Source organism: Camelus ferus, chromosome 12 (genome assembly GCF_009834535.1).
Source record: "Camelus ferus isolate YT-003-E chromosome 12, BCGSAC_Cfer_1.0, whole genome shotgun sequence".
Taxonomy (NCBI): domain Eukaryota; kingdom Metazoa; phylum Chordata; class Mammalia; order Artiodactyla; family Camelidae; genus Camelus; species Camelus ferus.
This window is the reverse complement of record NC_045707.1, coordinates 22,558,024-22,582,955: the sequence shown is the minus strand read 5'-3', so window position 1 is coordinate 22,582,955 and position 24,932 is coordinate 22,558,024. Positions and strand designations below refer to the sequence as shown.

General features: G+C 46.7%; 1 protein-coding gene across 3 annotated transcripts; it reads left to right on the top strand.

Annotated features, from left to right (window-relative positions):
- Positions 1-3,396: 3,396 nt before the first annotated feature.
- On the top strand, positions 3,397-18,383 carry SDR9C7 (short chain dehydrogenase/reductase family 9C member 7). Of its 3 annotated transcripts, none has more exons than XM_032493144.1 (4): positions 3,397-4,093; positions 8,014-8,272; positions 8,941-9,104; positions 14,811-18,383. In XM_032493144.1, the coding sequence occupies exons 1-4, from the start codon at positions 3,841-3,843 to the stop codon at positions 15,026-15,028; spliced, it is 894 nt and encodes a 297-aa protein (XP_032349035.1). In that variant the 5' UTR covers positions 3,397-3,840; the 3' UTR covers positions 15,029-18,383. The 3 variants fall into 3 exon arrangements, with proteins under 3 accessions (XP_032349035.1, XP_032349034.1, XP_006182300.1); XM_032493143.1 differs by having other exon boundaries at positions 3,927-4,308; XM_006182238.3 differs by having other exon boundaries at positions 3,928-4,317; positions 14,811-15,741.
- The last annotated feature ends 6,549 nt before the right edge of the window (positions 18,384-24,932 follow it).

Genomic DNA, 24,932 nt, shown 5'->3' with positions numbered 1-24,932 from the left:
GGAGGAGGTAAGGTGGGAAACTCCGGTGATTGGATGGATGTGAGGGGAATAGGAGGAGACAGCATATAAGTGGCGCTGAGCAGCACAGCTGGTAGGATTTAGAGCTGATAAGCACACGTATGTGAAATATTTCAAAAAATATTCAAACTCTATACAGAAGCAGTAACCGCCATCATAAGTTTTCTCTCCTTGGCTGCTGTGCTTCACAACTCCCTGACCTTTCAAGCTTACCCACCCCAGTCTGCGGTGAGGTTTTATTGATTTTGTTTGGCTCCCGTGGTGGCTGAAGACCTTGCCCCTCTGCCTCTTGGCTAGCAGACGGGCGCTCTCCTACTCTGGGATGACGTGGCTATGACTGAGTCTGGTTACTGTAAGACCAATATGACCAGCCCTGAGATGTTTTGGGGGGCTTATGGGCAGCATTGTACTGGTCCATCCCAGAGGTCCAAGAACTCAAGGGGAGACGTTCTTAGCAGCAGGTGAGTGAGCCATGGACCTTGGGGAGAGAAGCAATCATTTCTCTGGTAGCCTGGGTCCATCATTAGTACCTCCTCCAGTCTCAGGTCCATTCTCCAGGCTCTGACTGCCCCACGCAATGGGGACATGAGCTCCACCCCCAGGTCCTGTGTGGTCAACTGGTGACCTAAGGAAAGGATCTAGGCCTTGTAGACCCGAGCACCACCGTCTCATACAAACCCCTTGTATTTTGGGAGGAAACTGAAGCCTTAGAGGGACGATATCCATGGAGTCATGGCAAACTGACATTAGAGCAGCTGGTTTTCATGTGCTTAGGTTTCTAATGTTTGTAGCAACATCCAATATGTATCAGATATTCTCAGAAATATGGCCAGAGGTCACTTAGTGTGGAACAGTTGTTCCTGTGGGAAGAATTTGGGCACTTCTTGGGAGATTTGGATGGGTTTGGGGTAGGGGGTGGCCAGGAATTATTTGAAGCTTTCTTCCCATATTGGAGCTGTGAATTGGAGAGGAGGGATGTGGAAGTATATAAGGCAACTCTCTCATCCTGAACAGACATCAAAATAATAAAGTATTTTGAAACATTGCAAGTTGATTCTCTGTGCTTAGTCATGGACTGCACAGACATGCTCTGACCACCTGCCTCCCACGCGTCTGATACTCACCTGGCTGGGATGTCAAGCTCATCTCCCTCCCCACGAGCTACATGCCCTCCTTCCTGGTGGATGTCATGGTTGACTTGAGCTCCCAGAGGCCTGCCAGGGCCCTGTGAAGTCAAGACAGGGGTATTTGTGGGGTCAAGTTGGGTGCCGTGTGAGGGCATGATGCTTGGGGATGCTCATGAGGAGGGAAATAGGGTAGAGAGAGAGATCTTCTCATCTCTAAGGTCACGTAGCTCCCCTTCCTTCTAATCTCTGCTCCAAGCTTCTCCTGAGACTCTGGGGATGTTAGGAAGAAGGGGCCTAGATTTGTGGCTGAGGAACAGGACTCCAATAGAACACGCCTGTGCCCTCTTCCTTGAGCAGCGTCTCAAGGCTCTGAGCCTCATGAGCCTCCTGCCAGCCTGAGGGATCTACACTTTTTGGAGGGTGTGAGCAGGGGCTCAGCCTCACCTGCTCTGCCTCTCTTCGCCTCCTCAGGGTGTGTGCTGGGTTTCCTTATCCCATGGGATGAAAATGGCCTGGAGGAGGCAAAGTCCCCGTTCTCCACGGAAAACACCTGTGGAGAGGGCTTGGGGATGCACAACCACCAGCCTGACCCAACAGCCAAAGAGAGGCCAGCCATTGGAGTGGCAGCATCCTCAGTCCTAGGAGGAGAGCCTTCTGTGTGGTCCTGCGGCCCTCCCATCCCCCATTCCATGGCCTGAGTTTTCTGATGTTGGGAGTTTGAGTCCAGGGATTGCCACCTGCAGTCAGCAGAGAGGCCCATGAGATGGTAAGTCAGGCCCAGACCTGTGCTGGGGCAGTTCCAAGTCATTCTTTTTCAGATCTAGAGCTAGCCCTTGGCTCTCACCTCTCTTCTCAAGAGCTGGGACAGTCCTAGTCTGACTCAACTCTTGAGGAACATTGTCTGACTTCTCTCAGCTGAGACTTCCTTGTTCACCCACCCAGGAGGCAGGATTCTGAGTGGCCTCCCAGATTGACTGTAGGCGGTGCTGTGCCTTGGGGTGGGTATGAAGTAGGTCAGGTTAGCCTCCACCTCCCGCCTCCACGTCCCACCTCCACAGCCTACAGGCTTTGGGTCTGCTCCCCAGGGCTGGGTTCATGAAGCGACACCCTGCCTCACAAATCCTACCACCCTTGTACAGAACGGCCAGACTCTCCAAGGTTTCCCAAGGTGACACTTGCTTTATCTGATTCTGGAGCTGCCCAGTCTCGGTAGCTAGTGGAGCATGGAGATGCATCCTTGTCCCTTCACTCTAGAGAACTTTGTGGTCCCATTTTTGCGTCAGATCCTCTAGAAGGGAAGGTGTAGGCAGTTGGTCCTGAGTCCCTCAGGACGAGCTGGTGACCAGGCTCTTCCTGAGGAATGCTGACCCTAGAGGTTTAATCCAAAGAACAGTGATAGACTCCAGCACCATTCTGTCCAACATTTTATGCAATCCTGGGTGTGGTGCCTCCTGGCTCACCCCTCTGTCTCATTTCCTTGCTTCCTTTTCCTTATCAGCTTCCCTTCTACGTTTCTGTGAGTTCTTTGCCCCTTTGCCTAGAATCTCTCTTTTTCCCCCACGTCCTGACCCTGAGAATTTTCCAAGTCTCTGGCCCCAGTTCTCTGCTCCTCCCACGTGTCATCCCCTCTCAGAGCCAAGGACTCAGCCCCAGGCCCTTCCTGCAGCTGCCCAGGGAACTCGTAACCCACCTTCATCATCCAGCTGGACACCAGTCTCAATCAGACTGTTCATATCAGAATCCTCAATTCTCCTGACTTTTCCTGCCACCTGTGGTTCTACCTGCCATCAGCCCCATACCTTAGAATCACTTTGACTCCTGGCCTTCTTTCCCTCTGCACATTCCATTAGCCACTGTGTCAGCTGACTTAACAAACCTTTCCTTCCACTGACATCCTCCCCACACCGCACCATCAGGCTCCTTAGCTCAGCAGATCACCTAGAATGTGCCTGGTCCTGGACGTAGAAGAAAATGCCCAGTGGGGTCCTTGCCTAGGGGAGCTAATGTGTCCCTCCATTTGCCTGGTTGCTGGGTGGTGGGATGCTGGGCCCGCTTGGAGTGCAGTGAGGGCTTCTTGTTGGTGACCTGAGTATGACCTCCCAAGGACCCAGGCCCTGAGCCCCTCAGGGCTTTCTGCTTTCTGGGAGTTGGGGCCTCAAACAACCAGCCTCCCTTATAGGAGGGTCTGCTGCCTCTGACCTCAGGATAATAGAGGCACGTGCACTCTGGGGGAGACCCTTTATTTCTCATCATCTCTTGTAATGGAGACTCACCTAAGGGCAGAGAATTTCAAAGTGCTGATAACCTGGGATTCACTTCTCTTGGGGGCTGGAGGGCACAAACCCCATTCTGTTTGTTTTACATGAATGAATTTTTCTTAATTTTTCCACTGAAAATAAAAATTAAGTTTATTTACATGCCTGCATTCATAACAAAGGATTTTGACCCCTGGGCTAGAGGTGGAGGATTTCCGGGGAGGTTCTCTGGGCTGAGTCCTCCTTTTCCTTTCCTCTGCTCAGACCACCCAGGCAAGCCACCTCTCAGCACCAACATCCCCACTGGGGTTTTTCCCATCCTTGGCACCTTCACCTGTCAGGCCTAGAGGAGAGAAAGAGGCAACCACTAGGGCTGTCTGAAGTGACAAAGCTTCAGGTTGGACTTGAATTTCTTGCAGCTAGGCTAATTGGTTGTGCTGATGCGTCCACCTATAAAAATCAGAGTGGTTTACGCAGGGACAGTGCATCTGTTGGCAGCAGTGGAAGGGAGGAGAGCTCTTCTCAGCGGGTTCCAGCAAACTGGGGCTCAGAGGACCAGCCTCTCTCACTGTTTCCTGAGCCTGATTCTTCTCGGCCATCACCTCCCCACTGCCCTATGGCGGCTGACACGGGCCTCTCCTTCATGTACCGCTGGTTCAAGAACTGCAATCTGGTCTGCAACCTCTCGGACAAGTATGTCTTCATCACAGGCTGTGACTCTGGCTTCGGGAACCTCCTGGCCAGGCAGCTGGTTGATCGGGGTATGCGGGTGCTGGCTGCTTGCTATACTGAGGAGGGGGCCTGGAAGCTTCGGCAGGATACTGCCTACCGGCTGCAGACCACCCTGCTGGATGTCACCAAGACTGAGAGCATCCGGGCGGCGGCCCAGTGGGTGAGGGACCAAGTGGGTGAGCAAGGTGGGATGAACTGCCTTCTTTGGCTTTCTCAGTTTGTCTTTTTTCCTCCTCTTTCTCCCACAGGCATCTGACAGTTATTAGGGACCCTGTTGTTGAGATAGGGTGGAGAGATGATGTAGAGAAAGGGGCTGGGGCTGTAGCTCAGCAGGACTGGAGCTGCTGGTCTGCCTGGTTTGGTCTGCCTGCATGAAGAGGTGATTTCCCAGGGAAGTTTTCTCTCCCCAAAACTAATAGGGATGGCAGAGGTGGGGGTTGCAATAGGAGGTCAGGGAGGTAACTTGTGTTCTGAATGTCCAAACCTTTAAAGATGGAGTTGCATCTCTGGGGCTTCAGTGGTCCTAACCATCAGCTCCTACAGAAATGTTAGCATATTTCTTGTTGGGATCAGGCTGGGAAGACGGGAGCGGGAACAGGAAGTTGGACTCCCTGAGCTCTCCTAGATTGTGTCAGGCTAGACAGCAGGGGAGGAATCTGTCCTATTCCTCACACCATGATGGATTTTGGGTCGACCTCAGGGTAGGTGTCCACATCAGAGTGGCTGCTCTTACTGGGAAAGGAGGCTGTGGATTAGGGCTGGGCTAGGGCTGCTTGGGAACCTGCCCGGGGAGCTACCCACACCCAGAATGTAGGTGCAGGAATGGGAGGAGCAGGTGGCTCTGTTGCAGAAGCAGCAGCCTGGGAGAAGGCCTGACTCCTAAGGGAACCACCCTGGGGTCTGTGCACACAGGTCGGGGCAGGAGAGCTCGGGGGTCCAGGAGAGGCAGACGGTCACTCCCTTCGTTATTCTGCTTTTTGGCATTTGCCACTAGAACAATGTTCCATATATTTTACTTATTTTTCTCATTTATTGTCTATCTCTCCCACCAGAATAAAGCTTCCAGGGGTAGGGGCAGAACATTTTATCTCTTTTATTTACTACATATCCGTAGTACTTAGATCAGTGTCTGACATCTAGTGAGGAACTCAGTAAGTATTTGTTGAATAAACTAAGGAATGAATAATTCAGCAAGAGTGAATTTCTTTCTTCAACAGGCTGCCTCCGCCCAGTGTCCTACATTCGGCCTTGAGCCACTTGTGTTAATGACTCATTAGGTATGTGAGTTTCCTCTTGCTGCTGTAATAAATTCATGCAAACTTAGTGGCTTGAAACAGCACAAATAGTTCTGGAAGTCAGAAGTCCCAAACGGTCTCCATGGGCGAAAATCAAGGGAAGAATCCATTTCTTTGCCTTTTCCAGCTTCTAGAGGCTGCCTGCATTCCTTGGCTCACTACCCTCTTCTTCCATTTTCAAGGCCAGCAAGGATGGGCTGAGTCGTTTTCATGTTGCCATCTCTCTGGTTCTCTGTCTTCTGGTTGCCTCTGTTGCCGGTAGATACAACCGGTGTTCCAGGTTCTTGTCCCGTCCCAGAAAGGATTCAGAGGCAAGACGTAGTGGTTAAAAAAAGTAAAGTGAGGATTTATTAAAAGATGGAGAGTACACTGTCAAGGGGAGAGCGGGCAGGCTCAGGGGAGCGGCTGCCCTGAGTTTCTTTGGTAAGTTAGTTACATAGGGTGTAAAAATGAATGGGTGGAATACTCATTGAGGAGGGAAGAGTCTGGGGTCATATTTCCTGATTATTATCCCAACTCCACCTTCCCAAAGGGAGGAGGGAATTTTGTCCTTATTAGTCTGGATCGGAAGTGTCATGGCATTGCTGCATGATGGGGACTTCTGACCTGCAAGGCTAATTTTATTGACATGAGGGCATAATGAGCAAAAGGTTACATATGGGCACTGAAAATTCCTGCCTTTTCTCACCTTTCTTTGTTGGTCTCCAGGCCAAAAGGTGTGGCCCCTTATTAGCCCAAAGGTTCCTGCTTTTCTTTCTCTGCCCAGGGACCCCCGGTGCTTACATGATGTGTGGTTTCCTGCATTTGGCCTGTGCCCCTCCTTGCTGCCCAGTTCCTGCCATTTGGTCTGTGTCCCCCTTTCTCTGCTCACATCTAGCTCTCTGCCTGCTCTGACACCTCTTCCACTTAGAAAGACCTTTGTGATTATATTGGGCTCATCAGGCTAATCCAGGATAATCGTCCCATTGCAAGGTCAGCTGCTTAGCAATTTTAATTTCATCGGCTACCTTAATTCCTCTTTCCCATGTAACCCCCCATATTCCCGGATTCCAGGGACTAGTATGGGGACCTCTCTGGTGGGCCGCTGGTCTAAGAAGCACTGGGAAATGGTGGGGGAAGGGGTTTTTACTTGCTTTTTTGATGCCCCTGAGAGTCCCAGGGCATGACAAGTTGACACAGCCCTAAAGCTGTTTGCGCTGCTCTGAAAGTTCTCTAGCTGCTCTTTGCAGAAAGAAAATCAAGGTTGTCCTGGATCACCAGCAGACCAAACTATTTACCAAGGATGATCAGAGATAGCAGCGACTGTGTCCCTTCTCCACGGGCGGAGACCACTCGAGTTTTACAGTCTGGGTCTCAGGAGCTCATTTCCCCCACTGTAAGACAAGAGGGTCCCCGCTAGCTGGGAAGGTTCTGAGTCCTGCCAGCTGGTCTCCTGGGGTCTCGCTAATTGTAGGAGAGCAGGAAGATAGGGTGGGGACACAGCCTGTGTGGGGACCCCAGGCCTTGGGGAAGGAGTGAACCATGATTAGTGTTTACATCCAGAATTGTCTGAAAAAGTATCCTGAGGCTACGGAGTCCAAGGCAGGGTGGTGGGATGGGGGAGGGGAAGGGAAGGACCCCGAGCCCCTCCCCCAAGTGGAATTTTACCTGGAAGCCAATATGTTAAACAAATGAAAGCTGAGGTTCTCCTGCATCTCCCTTCCTCAGCAGTTTCTGGGGTTCAGCCTGGAAAGCTCTGAGGACGGCAAACCACAGGCTGGAAACAACTGCTCTAATCCAGTCAACAAAAGACCTAAGATCCAGGGAGGGAAAATGACTTGTCCAAGGCTGGAGGTAGAATCAGGACTAGAACTTGAGGCTCTTCAAGCCTGGCCCCTGCAGAGCTGAAAGACGATGCATAGCATTATTTCTCTCCATTTATACCAACTCAATTTAAATATCTTAAAGAGAGCCTTTTCCACATTTTTCTATAATTATTTTATTTAAATATTTTATATATTTGTTTGTAATTATTACTTATTTCTCCTCTGGTTTGTGAGCTCCTTGAGGGATAAGACCCTGTTTTGTTCATTTTGTGTGTCTAGCGCATTCCTCTGTAACTGACAGAGAATAGATGCATGCATGCATGAATGTGTGAGTGGATGAATGAATGAATGGAGTGATTTTGGTGACGTAAAGTGGAGTTGGTTTCTTATATTCAGGTGAGTAGGGAGGGGGAAGCACAATGTGGGAAGGAATTCAAACATTAATTCATTGGTGTGAAAATGAGATCTCTCGTCCCAGAGCTAACAGCTTGGATGCTGTTAGCTAAAGTCTGGATTATAGCTGGTACAGGGCCCAGTCAGCTGGCAGACTATGTGCATCAGAAAAAGTGCCCCTTTAGGGAAAACCAGTTAGTAAAAGGCACATGTTCCTTTGGGCTGTCACAGCGCCCCACCCCACATCCCCAGCCTGGCTGTCTTGTTCCTTGTGTACATGCTCAGTCACACTCAGCAGCCCTGAGCTGGTGGGTAGTGGACCCTGGCCCTTTTCCAGAGACACTGCTGATTTCTGTGTGGTTCTCTCTCCCTCCATCTCGCCCCCCAGGCCTCTGGGCCCTGGTGAACAATGCTGGTGTGGGCCTGCCCGGTGGCCCCAATGAATGGCTGACCAAAGAGGACTTTGTGAAGGTGATCAATGTGAACCTGGTGGGACTGATCGATGTGACCCTCCATATGCTGCCCATGGTCAAGAAAGCCCGGGGCAGGGTCATCAATATGTCCAGCTCTGGTGGTCGTGTGGCCGTCATTGGTGGCGGCTACTGTGTCTCCAAGTTCGGCGTCGAGGCCTTCTCTGACAGCATCAGGTGACTGGGCTCTGGTGCCAAACGACTCCGGGTGGCAGTCCTGGGGGTTTCACTTCAGGAAGAGACGGCTGGGTGAGGGCACCCTGTGGGCAGGGGAGTTCTGGAGAGAAGATGCTGAAACAGTAGCAGGAGGAAGGCTAGACCTCAGGGGGCCTTCCCCGAGGGCCCAGAGAAGAAGGGATGAGAGAAGCAGTGGGGCGGTGATGGGCAGCCTTCCCTTGAGCTGCCCCAGAATGAACAACACCCTGTCTGGGCTTGTGGAACTAGGAGGCACAGTCCCCCAGACAGACAGAGCAGCCTGGGAGCAGACATGCCGTGGGTGGCCCTAGGGAGGATGCAGGGCTTGCACAGACCCCATCGCTCCTTTGCCACCTGGGTGTTGGGGTGGGGCTGAGTGGGAGGGACCGGGTGAGAGCAAGGCTTCTCAGGTCTAGATTCTCTGGAACTACCTCCCGGCTGGGCTTGCCTATTGTGAATTGCCCGGAAATAGGCTTGGAGAAGGGCTTATTTGCATGCAGAGCCCGGCCTGGTGCAGGGGTGGAGGGAGCATCTCCAGGCTCCTGATCTCCAAGGGGAGATTGGCTCCTTTAGAGGTGTCAGAAGTGACTTTCCCTGATGATCCTTTGTCATGGTGGAGGCCCAGACTGAGTCCAGCTCTTCTTTCCCAGGCGTGAGCTCCACTACTTCGGGGTGAAAGTCTGCATCATTGAGCCAGGGAACTACCGGACATCCATTCTGGGCAAGGAGGGCCTGGAGGGGCATGTGCGCAAGCTATGGAAGCGCCTGCCCCAGGAGACGCGCGAGAGCTATGGCGAGGAGTACTTCCGTAACTGTGAGTGTCCCAGGAGGGAAAGGGGTCTTTGAGGGGGATGGGGAGGCCTTGGGGGTCACTGATCCACTTTTACAGATGATGGGATGGAGGCTGGTAGGGGTTATGAGTCCAAGGCCACACAGCTGGTGGCATAGTTGGGGTTTGAGAACTGCGGGGAGTGGCAGAACCATAGCTGCGGGGAGGTGGGGGTGTTTGGAGAGATGCGGCCCAGGAATGCTGCCCACCCCTGGCCCCCGAACATCAGTGTGCAGGGGACTCAGGTGAAAATGCACTGATGTGAGTACAGAGAAATTATAAAGAGCACAGCTGCTTGAGCCAGACTGCCTGGGTTTGAATCCTGGCTCTGCCACCGAGGGGCTAGGAGACTTTGGGAATGTTCCCTAGTCACTGCATGCCTTAGTTTTTTCATCTGTAAAATGGAGCTAATTGTTACCAGCCAGAGTCCTTGGACTCCTTAATCAGTAGAAATTGATAAGAGGCCAAATGAGGAAATCAGGCAAGGCTTTACTGGAACTCGTGCTGCAGCATGAGGGACTGAAAACGAGTAACAGGTGTCCTTGTTCGCTCCACGAAGAAGTGTTGAGCTGGTGCCTGAAAAGGGACGAGGTGGGTCGGGCCACCGCCACCGTAGCAGGGAAGGGGGGAGGGGTGGCCTAGGTGGTCGGCCCACCCCCTTGGGGAGGCCGCGTGCAGGGATTGTGCACGGTACTCTGCTTTTGCTCTGGGCGACTCAGAAGGGCAGTTGGGTTTTGGCATTTTTGTATCTTGTTGTTCCTACTTTGTTCCAAGGGCGCATGTGTGCAGTTATTTTCAGTCCCCTTCCATTGTCTTTGTATTCTGCTGCTCCAGGAGGCATCTGTCCAGGTGCAAGCACCGCAGTAGAGGGTCCCAGGTCTCAGTCTGCCTCATAATGATAGTGCCTACCTCACGGGGCTGCTGTGAGGATTACTGTCTGTGGAGTATCCTGCACACACTCAGTGCTAACCAGTCAGGAGGAAAAGAAGCGCGCGCGAGGATTTGCAAGGAAGGAGCTTTAGGCAGCTCTGCTTCTGCTGGAGCTAAGGGCCTCCTTTGACTCTCAGGTGTTTTTCGAGAGCGCTGGAGGGACATCACAGCTGCCGACTGTACTGTCCCAAACGGTGCGGTTCTTCCGGTGCGGTTCTTCCAGTTCGAGGGATGCATGGCGCCCCGGCCGTGGGGGAACGAGAGGGGGCGTGGCCTGCAGGCGCAGCGGGGGAGGGCCTGGTCCGCCTTGTGGTAGGAGAGAGAAGCCCCCTGGGAGGGCCAGAAGGCCCCACGTTCTCAGAGCGCCTAGTCCCGAGGCAGAGCCAGCTGGTTTCAGGAGAGGATGAGCCATCCGTGAGACTCCATAGTTCTCTCCATTTCTCTGGCTCCAAGAGCCTGGAGGGAGAGCAGCCCCTCAGGGCCACCCCTGCGGCTGCCCTTGTGTGGGGCAGAAATGGGGGTGGGGTGGGCGGCTGGCACTCTGCTGGCTCAGGAGGACCCCTTGGGCGGAGTGAAGCCGCCAGGCTCTCAGCCGCGGTCTGACCCGGAGTCTTTTCCCCTCTCTTTTATTCGGCTTCCATCAGTGTCCTCAAGAGACACTTTCCTGTCGTGGTTAAGCTCTTAGACACTGAAACTAGGCTGTCTGAGTGTAAATTTCAGCTCCCTTGCTTGCCTTGGGCCAGTTACTCAGTTTTCTCATCTGCAATGGGTTATGAGAAGGAATGAGTCAATATATATGAAGTGCTTAGAACATTATCTCCTTCCTGGTAGTAACAATTTGATCTAAAAGTCTGTTGTTTTTATCTTCCCTTAGACAGAGCGTGGCCTCCTTTTCTCTATTACATTGGTGCCTGAAAGCTCTAAGTTCTTGTGTTGCAAAGAGAGATTCTTAGCTAGTATTCATCCACATTCCAAAGTGATGAATTTTAAAACATACCCAGAAAATCTGGATGAGCTAAATGTAACCACTCAGTCAAATTCCTGGCAGGTGTCTAAATGTCCTGGGTGGCGGGGGTGCTTATTTCAGTGACATGCTGTCTTGGATCTCATACAACAGAGTAGAAAGCCAAGATACCAAAACCATGACAGCCATGTGTCCACTTAATACACATTTTATTGAGAGCCTACTACATGCCAGGCACTGGGTGGGGCTGACAGTGGACAAAGCAGCCGGGCACACAGCCGGCTGCCTGTAGCTTTCGGCCCAGTGGAGGAGACAGACCTTAATAAAAACAGACATGTCTAATGACAAATGTGGATAAGCACTGTGGAGAGAAGAAACACAGGGCTATGAGAGAAGAATGGGGTTAGGAGTAGGGCCCCAGTTTAGCTTATGGTGTAGGGAGGGCTTCTCTGAAAGAAGCAGGTCTTCTGACTCTGACGAAGAATTAGTCAGGCAGTGCTGGAAAGTAGAAAGGGGAAATATGCAGGTAAGTTTTTTCAGGAAGGCCCTGAGGCAGGAAACTCTTTAGAGGAATTTAAAGATGCCAGAGGGTGGGGAGCAGTGTAGGCGAACAGTGCAGGGGAGCAGAGGAGACACAGGGTAAACTAGAGCTTCAAGGCACACTGAGGAGGAAGGATGTGATCTGACTTGTGACTGGGAAAGACTGCTCTGGTTGCTGCAGTATTCCAGGCTAGACATGTCAGTGGTTTGGACTAGAGAGAAGCAGAGGGGATGGAAAGAAGTTGATAGCTGCCAGGTGTATATTAGGCTTGTTGGTCCCCAGAGGGAGAAGAAGCAATCCAGGATGAATGCTAGGTATAGTGCAGGGAACCTGGTAGATGGAGGCATCATTCTTTCATTGATTTAGGGAAGAGTCAGGGAAAAGCCTTTGGAGAAGTATTCCTTGGGGAAAGTAATCTTATAGTTTTGGGCATATTAGAATTCTGTGAGGAGAAAAAAGTACTAAGGGTTTACATCAGTTGGGACGTTCTTGGTTACAAGTGACAGAAAAGCCAACCCAAATTACTTAAACAGAAAAGGAATTTCTTGACACAACTAAAATGTTCAAGGATATGGGCTTCAGGCACAGCCTGATCCAGTCCACAAAGGATGTTGTTAGGACCTGGTTTCACCTTATTTCTTGGTTCTGCTTCTTTTATCATGGCTCCAGTCTCACAAGCTCTCTCCTCTATGAGGGTCACGTGGCTGCAGCACCTCCTCATCTCTTCCCAGGATAATCCTTTCCAGTAGCTCCCCAAAAAGGTCCAAGACTTACTCTGAATTGGTGGGCCAGTGATGGCAGGGGCAGAGGGAACTGCAGGATGTACTCCATCCTGATTCCATCGCTGTGCCTAGGGGAATGTGAAGATCTAATTGGCTCAGTGTGGGTCATGTGCTCTGCCCAGACCAAAGGACTCCGAATGGGAGCGGCATGGATCCCCAGAGAGAAATCTGTAGCTGTTACTCTAAACAAAAGGAATAGATGTCGGAAGGGTCAGGGGTTATAATATATGTCCTCTGTGAGATCCCCTTAAAACTCGCCCTTAGCAAAGGGTAACCCAGATGATTTATGGGGCCACTATGAGGCTGGGGTGAAACGAAGGTTCAGCTGGTGTTTGGGAACCTCACAAAGGCATTTTCTAAGTAAAGTGGCAAAATGAGGCGGAAGTTGTAGAGCCCTTAGTGAGGTCCATAAAAGAATATGTAGAAGGCAAAACTTCCTCCAGAAACTGCTGTCAAAAAGCTGATGCTGCCCTTTTGAAGAATAGTAAGGATTGGGTTTACAAAATACAGTAGGCAGATTCCCCTGTAGCCCACTCCATAATTTCAGAGGAAAATTTTAGGCAGACATTTACTACTTTAAGATTAAAAATTTTCCAAGTGATCAGACTCTAATTTTCACTTCAGTTTTTCTAGTGTTTCCTGGGATACACAGACGAGACAAGATCTCTGGGAATCTGGCAGGGGAGATCCGAGAGCAGGTGCAAGGCCACACTGAGAATTGTCCAACAGCAGGCATGCATACAAAACAAAGCAGCTGTGCAGGGACTTACTTCTGCTGTCACAGGAGCCTTCACAGAGGTGACCGTTGATGCCTTAGTGAGTTCTGAAGGATGAAGAGGAGATCACCAAAGGGGGAAAAGGTGGCAGGTGTTTCCCACAGAGGGAAGAGCAGGAGCAGCAGTTTGGAGACCTGACGGCACCGTGTGCTTTCGAAGGCGGTGTGGATTCGAGGTGTAAATTACAGCCGTCCCTCTAACCATGTTACACAGCTCTCTACACTTGTTCCTTCACAGTCAAGTACAAGGATCCCTCTCTTGAGGGCTGTGAGGAGGACTGAACAAGAATGTAAAGTACTCCGCTCAGCCCCTTAATAAGAGCTCAACAAACCTTAGCTGTCCTTGCGATGACCAGCCCAGCCCGAGTGAAGCATGGGGGGTGGGGTTGAGGGACGAGGCTGGGAGACATCAGGAGTCAGATCAGAAAAGGCTCTGATGCTCCACTGAGAAGTGAGGCTGTCATCCTGGCGGCCTTCGGAGAGCCTTTCACATGGCTCTGAAGTCACCTGATCAGATTTGTGTGCGTGGGAAGGATAAGGAGGAGCTATGAGACCAGCTGGGAAGCAGCCACAGAAACCCAGCGAAGGAATGAGAAAGGCATGAAGTTAAAGGTCTTGGTCATTGTGGGAAGTGTGTGTGTATGTGGGGTAGTGTTTGAGGGGTGGGGGTGCCGAGTGCTGTGGAGTCAGACTGAAGAAATATTCAGGAGTAATCATATAGCACCACTGGACACAAACTCTAGCAAGTTCTTGTGGCCAACCAAACAGGCCCCTGGCTCGTGAACCCTGGGGCCAGGGCAGGTATCTTGGAGTGATTTTTGGCTATGCCCCAAATAGAACCATATTGGATGTGGCTAGTTATTAGCAATCTAACATACACACGTTCCCAGTGAAGCAGCAAGCAGGGTCACCGGGATAGGCATGTGAACTGGACAAAGTATTCTTGTCTTCACAGGCCGGGACTCGAGCCTGGTTTGGTTACCAAGGCTTCGGAGCAACACAGCCACCTGCCAAGCTTCCTTCTTTATCTCATTCCTGCTGGGGAAGCTACCCTATATTCACCTTTTAGTCCTCTTTCTTCCTAGGGAGGGACTAGGACTATTGGATCCATACCAAGTGGCAAAGCCTGATCCCTGCTATTTCATAGACTTCATTTTGCTTAATTCTCACAATAGTGCAAACGTTTCCTCGATGCCCAGAGGCAAGGTCCATGTTCTTCCTCGTGACGAGCTAAACGGGTACCTCTGTCTCCCTCTTTCCTTGTTTCCTTCCAATTTTTTCTATGCACTTACATGTATTTGCTTTCTATCCTCTCTCCTCCACTGTCTGCCCTGCTAGGATTCATCTTTGTCATTCTCTAGAGCAGATATTATTATACGCATTTTATAGATGATGACAGTTTAAGCTCAAGGTCACACAACTAATAACTGGTAATAAGTGGCAGAACGGGGCACAGTTCCTCTCATTGCTAGTCTAATGCAATAGTAGGAATTCAATACATAATTGTTGGACTCGAAATAGAAATGAGATTATTTACAGGGTGTTTGTGTAAGGGACAACCTGGAGACTGTGAGATCTTCCTGAAGTGTTAGATCAGTGATCTAATAGAAAGGGAGCTTGGATGGAATTCAGAAGAAGCCATCTTTAATGAAGAGTAATAGAGTCTTTGATTTTTTCCCCTTCTTGTACCTTCAAACAGATACTGCCAAGGTAAGAAACGTGGCGCAGTCGGCAGAGCCAAGGATCAGAGAAGTCACCAACAGCATGGAACATGCCATTGTTTCCCGGAGCCCTCGCATCCGCTACAACCCTGGCCTGGATGCCAAACTCCTCTACCTCCCCTTGGCTAAGTTGCCCACCCCTGTGACAGACTTCATCCTGAGCCGGTACCTTCCAAAGCCAGCAGACAGCGTCTGAGCAGGGGAAGCCCAAGGGGTGGTCAGTGGAGTATAGAGGAGGGAGTGGAGTATAGTGGAGGGGGAGAGAAGGCACTGTTGGGTCACAAAGGTTGTACCAGATGTTCTTGGGGGACGCTCTGCTTGGCTGACACCCTACTCGCTGCTGGTGAATTTCTGGGTAACTTCTAACAGAAGATGAATGCCTCATTCCACTCACTGGGGCCTCACAGAAACTTGAGGTGGTCTTTGCAGGTTCAAAGACCTGAAGCATGGCCCCAAGAGCATCTGTCACCCTGTTAGGATATGGCTTTCTCCAGACCTGGAAACGTCAGGGAGAGGAAAACTAGCTCCTGCTGGACCATGAGCCTCTCTCCATTGTCACCGCCACTGGGAACCTTGGTGGGGTAATCCACCCCAGGAGAGCTGAACCACTTTTCTGTTGTGTCTCCAAATATGCATTAACCTCATTCACATAACCCATTATTTGGAGTATGCAGAAAACGGAGTGCAAGATTATATCAGGCAAAAGTTTATAATTGTATTTTCTCTCTCTTTTATGGATTTCTCTATCCATAGGTGATTGGAATTCACATGAAATAACATTCATTTATTTAATTATCATTGATTAATTCTTCAAGTATTTGTTGAGTGCCTGCTACACACCAGGTATTGTGTAGGTGCTGGAAGGATATAAAGATGATTGAATCATGGTCTTGGTTTTTTACTCTTTAATTTGTGGTTTTGTTTTTGTTTATTAGCGCAATATCTAGTAGCAGAGATAAGGCAGTGATAGAAGAAACAGATATCAGAAAAAAAAATCAAATTTTTAGAGCTGTGAGGAACCATGGATATTATCTAATTCAGCAGTTCCCAAATTTGGCCGTCTATCATAATCATCTGGTTAATTAAAACACAGATTCCTGGGCCTCAGTGTTAGAAAATCTGATACATTAGGCTTGGGATAGGGCCCAGAAATCTGTATTAGTGACAAGAACCTAGATGGTTCTGAGGCACCTGGGCACCTGGGAACTGCTGATCGTTCCACAGAAGTCAGTAACGCTCAGAGGAAGAAGTGAGTTACCTGAGGCTCCCCAATGTAGCGGCCATGGCAGAGCTCAGGTGGTCAGACTCTCAGACTGAGGCTTTAGTTATAGGGGGAGAAATTTCTGAAATTAGTAACATTGTGAAATAAATCATGAACTAAATTGTTTTTTTTCAACCCACAAACTTCTGAGCCATATAAAGTTCTATTGAAAAGACTTTTTTGATTTTGAGAAATGGTCAGATATGAATTTTTTTAATTAAAATGTCTTTAATTTGTATCTCTCAACATTCAGTTGAGCTTGAAAATAATAAAATGTAACTTATTTACATCTACAAAAGACCCCTTTTCCAAATAAGGTAACATTCGTAGATTCCAAGGATTAGGACGTGGACTTCCCTTTTGGGGGCCACCAAACAACCCCACTAAGTCTGTTGTTATTTGCATCACTTCTATCCCTGGCACCAAGTTTTGTGTCGGGTAGGATGTACCGAGCAGCAAGCAACAAAAAATCAATTCACATTGGCTTAAACAACAAAGAAAGAGTTGGGGTAGGACCCCATAGCTGAATGAGAACTACATCAGCTTTCCGTTTCTTTGCTCTGCTATTCATAGTTTAGTCTTTATCCTAAATTCAGCCACCTTTATTGTTGTGGCATGACTGCCAGTGGCAATGGGAACTCTGTGTTTCCTCATTCACAACTCACAGGAGAAGAAAGAACCTATCTTTCCATGACACTAAAGATTGAGGAAGTTTCTTTCCCAGAGTCCTCACCAAGGCTTTCCTTGAATCTCATTGACCCAAATTGGCTTAGGTTTGTCCACCCATGAACCAATCACTGACAAGGGGGTAAATTGCCATGAATTATTTAGATTAATCACGGGACAGAATGGGAATGCTGGAGAGTCAGTTACGGTGCCCTTTGCCCTGGAAAATTCAAAACTCAGAGTCCATGCTATTAAGAAGGTTAAATCTAAGTCAAAAATAAATTTTCTTTGTTGAAGACACAAAAATTTACTAGGAGGAGTAGCCATACTACCTATGGCTAGGTAATATTTTGGGATATTAATTTACATATTTTCATTGCTCCTTGGTTTCCTATTTCCCACTTCCCCTCTCAAGTAGGGGACAGACTTGGTGCTTCTTTACCTAGAGTGAGATATTTAACAGAACAGAAAAAAAGTATTTCATGTAGTTTTTCCAGATTTCACTTCTCCCAGCCTTAATATCTTTAGAGAAATTATAGGATTTAAGGAAAGAAGCAAAAGGGAATGTGACTTGTGGGTGTATACAATGCCTCAGAGAAGCAGGGCCTTTCCCCTAGGACAGAGAGTCACGCTGGTGAATTCTGATGAGAGAATAGGGTAAGGTTTGGAGCTTCCAGAGCAGGAGGGCCCAGGGCTCACTTTTTGCAAGTACATCAGGAGGTGACAAGACTCAGGAGAGTCCCAGCTACATTGTACGTGTAGGCAGGTGAAACTCTGAGTGACCTCCATGTCGCACCGTGGCAGGAAGGCAAGTGAGGCTCACCAGATAGAAAGGTCATGTAGACTGCGACAGCAGAACATTTAAGAGGTAATCTATGCAGATAGAAGACTCAAGTTTTTGCACTGAGGGCCAGTCTCCTACCCCACCATTAATAGTTGAGGTAGTTCCTGAATTTGTGGACTGAGATGTGTATCTGCGCCAGTTGTACATTTTAGTTTATTTTGTATTCGGATCATAACTTTTCTTGTATAGCTTTTGTATTTTCCTAGAGTTTTAAATTGCTTTTCCTTCTCTTATTCATTTATTTGGCCCCTTAAATTGTCTCCACATTTTTTAAGCAAGGAAGTAATGTAACTTGATTTAAATTGGTAAGAGGTCACTGTAGGGCTCTGTGGAATGAGGGGGCAATGGTGGAAGCAAGAAGACCCCCAAGGAAACCATTGCATAATCCAGGCTAGAAATGATGGCAGCCCTGGGTTAAAGTAGTAGAGTGGGGGTGATGAGAATGGATGAAACCAGTATATAATTTGGAGGTAAAACCACTGAAGAATTTTAATCAGTTAGTCTGTCAAGAAGAATTTATTGTGCTCTTACTATGTTCCAGGCATAGTGCCAGATGCTGAAGTTATAGTGGTGGACAAGACAGACAAGAAGCCCTTGCCTTCAAAGGGTTTGTGTTCTGGTAGGGGGAGGAGCTGGGCAATAGACAGAAAGAAATGAATGAAATAATTTTATACACTGGTCAATGCCATGGAAAAGAGAAAACGTAGTAATGCAGTAGAAGACCAGGGAAACTGCTTCCTTTTTTTTTTTTTTTAATTCAATGTTATTGAGGTAAAATTTATATAACAAAATTCATCCTTTAAGTTGTAAAGTTTGATGAGTTCTGACATATGAATACACCTGTGCATCCACCAGCAGTCAAAATACAGAACATCTCTCTCATCCCAGGACGTTCCCCAGTGCCCATTTGCAGTTCATCCTCCCTCCCCTCAGCCCTGGCTCCAGACAGCCTATAATGATCATGATAGCGTTGTTTTGAGGCTACTTACTTTTAAAGAAGATCACTTTTGCTGCCACTGAGGAATGAATTGGAATGAACTGGACTGGAGGGGTACAAGAGAAGCAAGACTAGAGATGATGAGAGAGATGTGATAATACAATTACAGAAATCAGAATAACTGGCATTTGTTGGACGTCTATTCAGTTGCAAGCACTGTGCCTATTGCTTTCCATATATAATCTACTTAATCTCTGCAGCAAGCCATGTGGGTTTTACAGAGGAGGAAACCAAGACTCAAAAATATTAATTAATTTCCATAAATTACACAGCTAACAAATGGCGGGGTCAGGGTTCCAGCCCTTGCAGCTCACTGTACACCACAATAGCCAACACACAGTGCTTACTGCATGCCAGGCATTCTTCTAAGCTCTTTAATATTCACAACAAAGAAGGATATTATTATTCAACTTTAATGAGGGAGATTGGATAATTACATATCTTAAGAGTAACTGGTAGAGCAGGTCCTTCTAGTTCCAAATCCTGTTCTTTGAACACATCATCGCTTTATTTCATCCTGGGGAGCATCTCTGTACACGCGCATTTGCAGTAGGGTTTTCGGGCCAGCAGGTATGATGTGGCTTGCTTCTGCTTCCATGAACCTTCTGAACCTGTTCTAACCAGCCTTGCTTGGGCCTCTCTTTGAGCTCTTTCCCTGTGAAAAGAGGGAGCCTCTGTCTTCCATGGGCCTCCTTTTCTCCTATGGGACATGCCTTGCCTTTCACTTGAGCCTCAGCTGTCTGCTTGCCAATGAACCTCAACCCAAAAGTGAAGGGAGGTGGGAGGACAGAGCACCATTCAGGGTAAAATGGGGTTGGCTGGTCACTGAGCTATTGCCTGGCCAGATTGTTTGTGACATTCTTTTTTTTTTTTTTTTTTTTTAACATTTTTTTAATTGAGTTATAGTCATTTTAAAATGTTGTGTCAAATTCCAGTGTAGAGCACAATTTTTCTGTTATACATGAACATTACATATATTATGAACATACATATATTCATTGTCTCATTTTTTTTCGCTGTGAGCTACCACAAGATCTTGTATATATTTCCCTGTGCTATACAGTATAATTTTGTTTATCTATTCTACATATGCCTGTCAGTATCTATAAATTTTGAACTCCCAGTCTATCTCTTCCCACCCCCCTCCCCTTGGCAACCACAAGTTGTATTCTATGTCTATGAGTCTGTTTCTGTTTTGTATTTATGTTTGGTTTTTTGGTTTTTTTTTTTAAGATTCCACATATGAGTGATCTCATATGGTATTTTTCTTTCTCTTTCTGGCTTACTTCACTTAGAATGACATTCTCCAGGGACAGCCATGTTGCTGTAAATGGCGTTATGTTGTTGGTTTTTATGGCTGAATAGTATTCCATTGAATAAATATACCACATCTTCTTTATCCAGTCATCCGTTGATGGACATTTAGGCTGTTTCCATGTCTTGGCTATTGTAAATAGTGCTGCTATGAACATTGGGAAGCAGGTGTCTTTTTGAAGTAGGGTTCCTTCTGGATATATGCCCAGGAGCGGGATTCCTGGGTCATATCGTAAGTCTTTTCCTAGTCTTTTGAGGAATCTCCACACTGTTTTCCACAGTGGCTTGTTTGAGACATTCTTGAACGACAACAGTGTAGATACTGCATCCAGACCAGTATGAAAGGATACAGAGAATTTTAATGCCAAATTTGGAACAATAGCAAAATGTTCCTTTTGGAATTTCTGACAGAACAGGAGGAGTGAAGATTTTAAAAACTGTGCATTTGTTTGATAGTCAAGGATAAGTTTCAACCTGGAGATGAATATGAACTGCAAGTAAACACTTTTCAAAGGCAGAATTGAGACTCCACTCAAGAGTCATTTCAGAGGGCTTTGTAGTAAGAAGAAAAATACCAGCTCTTCCAAGGTTGCCAGGAAAGGAGAGATCTGAATTTCTCCTTCTACTGAAGGTGGAGGAGGAGCCCCCTCCCCATGCAATTCTGCCATCTTCTGCGCTGATATCTGGAGAGGCCAGTGATGGGTGAGCCACTTCCAAGACAACCATGACTTAATCGTGACATGTGACTCAGGCTTTGGGAAACTGCTGGCCAGACAGCTGGACCTGTGAGGCTTGAGGGTACTGGCTGAGTATCTGACAGAGAAGGGGGCCCAGCAGCTGAGGGGCCAGATATCAGATAGGCTGGAGATGGTGACCCTGGATGTCACCAAGACAGCGTTGCTGCAGCTACCCAGTGGGTAAAGGAGTGTGTGGGAGACAGAAGTATGGTTTAAATATATTTCTCTTAATCTAGATGTCCTCTTATTCCAAGTACTGGCCCCACAAGATGACACCAGCCTACTGGTGAGAGAGAGACACTATCTAGTTATAAAATGTGCTCTTTTTTTTTTAAATTGAGGTATAGTCAGTTACAATGTGTCAATTTCTAGTGTACAGCATAATGTTCCAGTCAAGCACATGTATACATATATTCATTTTCATATTCTTTTTCATTAAAGGTTGTTACAAGATATTGATTATAGTTCCCTGTGCTATATAGAAGAAATTTGTTTTTTTAATCTATTTTTATATATAGTGGCTAACATTTGCAAATCTCAAACTCCTCAGTTTATCCCTTCCCACTCCCTTTCCCCCGGTAACCATAAGATTGTTTACTATGTTTGCGAGGCTATTTCCATTTTGTAGATGGGTTCATTAATGTCCTTATGTTTTGTTTTGTTTTTTTTAGATTCCACATATGAGTGATATCACATGGTATTTTTCTTTCTCTTTCTGGCTTACTTCGCTTAGAATGACGATCTCCAGGTCCATCCATGTTGCTGCAAATGGCATTATTTTATTATTTTTTTATGGCAGAGTAGCATTCCATTATATAAATATACCACAGCTTCTTTATCCAGTCATCTGTCAATGGACATTTAGGTTGCTTCCATGTCTTGGCTATTGTAAATATTGCTGCTATGAACATTGGGGTACATGTATCTTTTTGAATTAGAGTTCCCTCCAGATATATGCCCAGGAGTGGGATTGCTGGATCATAGGGTAAGTCTATTTTCAGTTTTTTTTTTAACATATTTTTATTGAGTTATAGTCATTTTACAATGTTGTGTCAAATTCCAGTGTAGAGCACAATTTTTCAGTTATACATGAACATACATATATTCATCGTGACATTTTTTTTCACTGTGAGCTACCACAAGATCTTGTATATATTTCCCTGTGCCATACAATATAATCTTGTTTATGTATTCTACATTTTGAAATCCTAGTCTGTCCCTTATTTTCAGTTTTTTAAGGAATCTCCATACTGTTTTCCACAGTGGCTGCACCAAACTACATTCCCACCAGCAGTGTAGGAGGGCTCCCTTTTCCCCACAGCCTCTCCATCATTTATCATTTGTGGACTTTGGAATGATGGCCATTCTGACTGGTGTGAGATGATACCTCATAGTAGTTTTAATTTGCATTTCTCTGATAACTAGTAATATTGAGTATTTTTTCATGTGCCTATTGGCCATTTGTATGTCTTCATTGGAGAAATATTTGTTTAGATCTTCTGTCCATTTTTTGATTGAGTTGTCTGTTTTTTTGTTATTGAGTTGTATGAGCTGTTTTTGTATTTTGGCAATTAAGCCCTTGTCAGTTGCATCATTTGCCAATATTTTCTCCCATTCTGTATGTTGTCTTTTGTTTTGTTTATGGTTTCCTTTGCTGTGCAAAAGCTTGTAAGTTTAATTAGGTCCCATTTGTTAATTTTTGCTTTTGTTTCTATCGCTTCGGTAGAGTGCCCTAGGAAAACATTGCTACAATTTACATCAGAGAATGTTTTGCCTATGTTCTCTTCAAGGAGATTTATGGTGTCTTGTCTTATGTGTAAGCCTTTAAGACATTTGGAGCTCAATTTTGTGTATGGTGTGAGGGAGTTTTCTACAGCTGTCCAGCTTTCCCAACACCACTTGTCAAAGAAGCTATTTTTTCTCCATTGTATATTCTTGCCTCCTCTGTTAAACATAATTTTTTACGCACTGGGAAACCCAAAAATTTGTGTGACTTGCTTTGCTGCCATATCTGCATTGTTGTGGTGTCTCGAACTGAACCTGCAGTATCTCTGAGGTGTGCCTCCACTTAAAATACCAGATAGTTATAGACTGTTCCCAAAACTAATTCAAAATAGTGATAAGTATGGATTTGATTGACTTGACCATCTCTATACTTAATTCTAAATATCCTCAGACATTTAACCACGAAGACAGAAGTCATTTCCTCCCAGGTAGTTGCCATTGCCCGGTTGGGTAGCTGAGGTTGCGTGTGGCCCTGAGACCTTGGGGTAAGAATATTTACAGCTGAGGACATTGTCAAAGGACGAAATGAAAACAACTTAGTAATGAGTTTAATGTCCTTTATTGAAGGGAAAACAATCCGTGGATTGGGGGAGTGCAGTAGAGCACCGTTCCCAAGAGATTTGGGGCAACAATGAGTTTTGCAAAGCTTTACAAGTTCCAACGTGGAAACAGGACATGTTTGGCTGGGGCTGCATATTTGCCCAATGATCAGTGGATAAGGAAATGAGTACAGAGTATTGAGCTGGCCTGGTGCTTCGGAGTGGCTGATTGGATTCACTGCGTTTCTGGCCACGTGGAGCATTTACAGAAACAGAAAAGTTCCCTTTGCTGATGTATATATACCCTTCCCACTCCCTGCCCTCCTCCTTGACAGGAGCAGCTCCATCTTGGACCTCGAAGTTTATTTCAACAGCAGTCTAGGATGAGTTTTCTCACAATGATGGAGGACAAACATTACTAGAAGCCTCTTTAATGTCCCTATTGCCAGATAAGGGGAACTTGCACAATCCCTTGACCCTGCGTTTGAATGTGCGACCCCTAATTTTCACATCTGATTGATGCCTGCAACTCTCACCCACATGGGATCCAGTGAGTCATTTCTGATTATAGTCTAATATGAATAATTTTCATACTTCTTCCTATCTGTATTGGAACAAATCTTATAGATACAAATCATATATATACATAGATATATATGACATCTGCTTGGAATCTGTAAAATCTAGGTCTGTCTGATACAAAGTCCAGAATTCGAAGGTCATTCTTGTAGCAACAGATAACACTTTGTTTTTTAAGCCAAGGAAAACAAAATAAGTACAAAGTTTTAAAGTTACTGCAATAAATAATCACTGGTAGATGACTTTTGGCCGAGTCTCTAGAAGGGATGGTATCTGTACTGAGGCAAGAAGGACGGGATACCCAGGCTTAGACGCTGAGATCCCTGAGACTTTCTCACTGAAGAGGTGGAGGGCCACTGTCAGAGGCCACTGCAATGCCCTTTGGGGGAAGTTCCAGGGATCCTCAGCTGCAGACGCAGGGAATCATCCAAGTGCAGCCAGAGTCGATCCCTGATCCCTGTCGCTGCTTCGCATCCTCCAGTGTCGTGGGAATGTTATGGCGAGGCATCCTGCCTTAGGCTTCATTTTCCAAACCTGTCACTTAATTCCCCCATTGCTTGGCCTCAGATTTTTTTCGGGGGAAATTCAGTGTCTGGCTGCCCATGTCTTTCGGGCCATTTTGTACAGTTATTTGTATGTCAGTTTTCTCTCTGGGTCACACTGGTCTGGCAAACTTGTATATGTGTACACACACACACACACACACACACACACACAATATCACATACAAACAATATCTCATCTGGCTAAGGTTTTCAAAAATTATGAAGATAATCTGTTTCATCAGTTGGAATGAGTTGCAACCAAGATTGTTTGCGCTACTGATCTGGCTCTGATGGTTTGGATTCCTTACTGCTGTAGCTGAACTCCCGGAGTTCAGCATGTCTATTTACACTAGTGCGACAGCACATTAACAAAGATGGAGCCATCTGAGTTGTATAAAATGAACTAAAAAGGAAGAAACATGGACATGGATATATTTTGCAAATATCACATTAATTAAAAAACAAGTATGATTGATTTTTATTGCTTTAAAGTGGGCATTCTTCACTGTTTCCAGACCTCTGTATATATATTTTTATCCGTTTTGTTTTGTTTTTGCCAAATAAGATGTTACTTTGCTCCTTTGTTGGTAGAGGTTATGTTTATATAAAACCAATCAGGCCCTAAGTGCAAAAAAGTTCCGTCTTGGTGCTTATCACTGTTACAATGATTATTTTTGCTTTTCTAACTTTGTTCTTAGGCGTGTAAATGTTTGTAGCTTTATGGTAATGGAAGATTTCTAGTCACATACTGTCAAAATTTTTTTACATTGTACACACAAAGAATGTTTTCAGAGTTAAGTGACTGGTGTTAATGTATATAGAGTAGAATTATT

Coding starts and splice junctions, on each gene's coding strand:
- SDR9C7 (XM_006182238.3), top strand. CDS start 4,017: ATGGCGGCTGACACGGGCCTCTCCTTCATGTACCGCTGGTTCAAGAAC. Junction 4,318..8,013: donor GGACCAAGTGGGTGAGCAAG/GTGGGATGAACT, acceptor CTCGCCCCCCAG/GCCTCTGGGCCCTGGTGAAC. Junction 8,273..8,940: donor GCCTTCTCTGACAGCATCAG/GTGACTGGGCTC, acceptor CTTCTTTCCCAG/GCGTGAGCTCCACTACTTCG.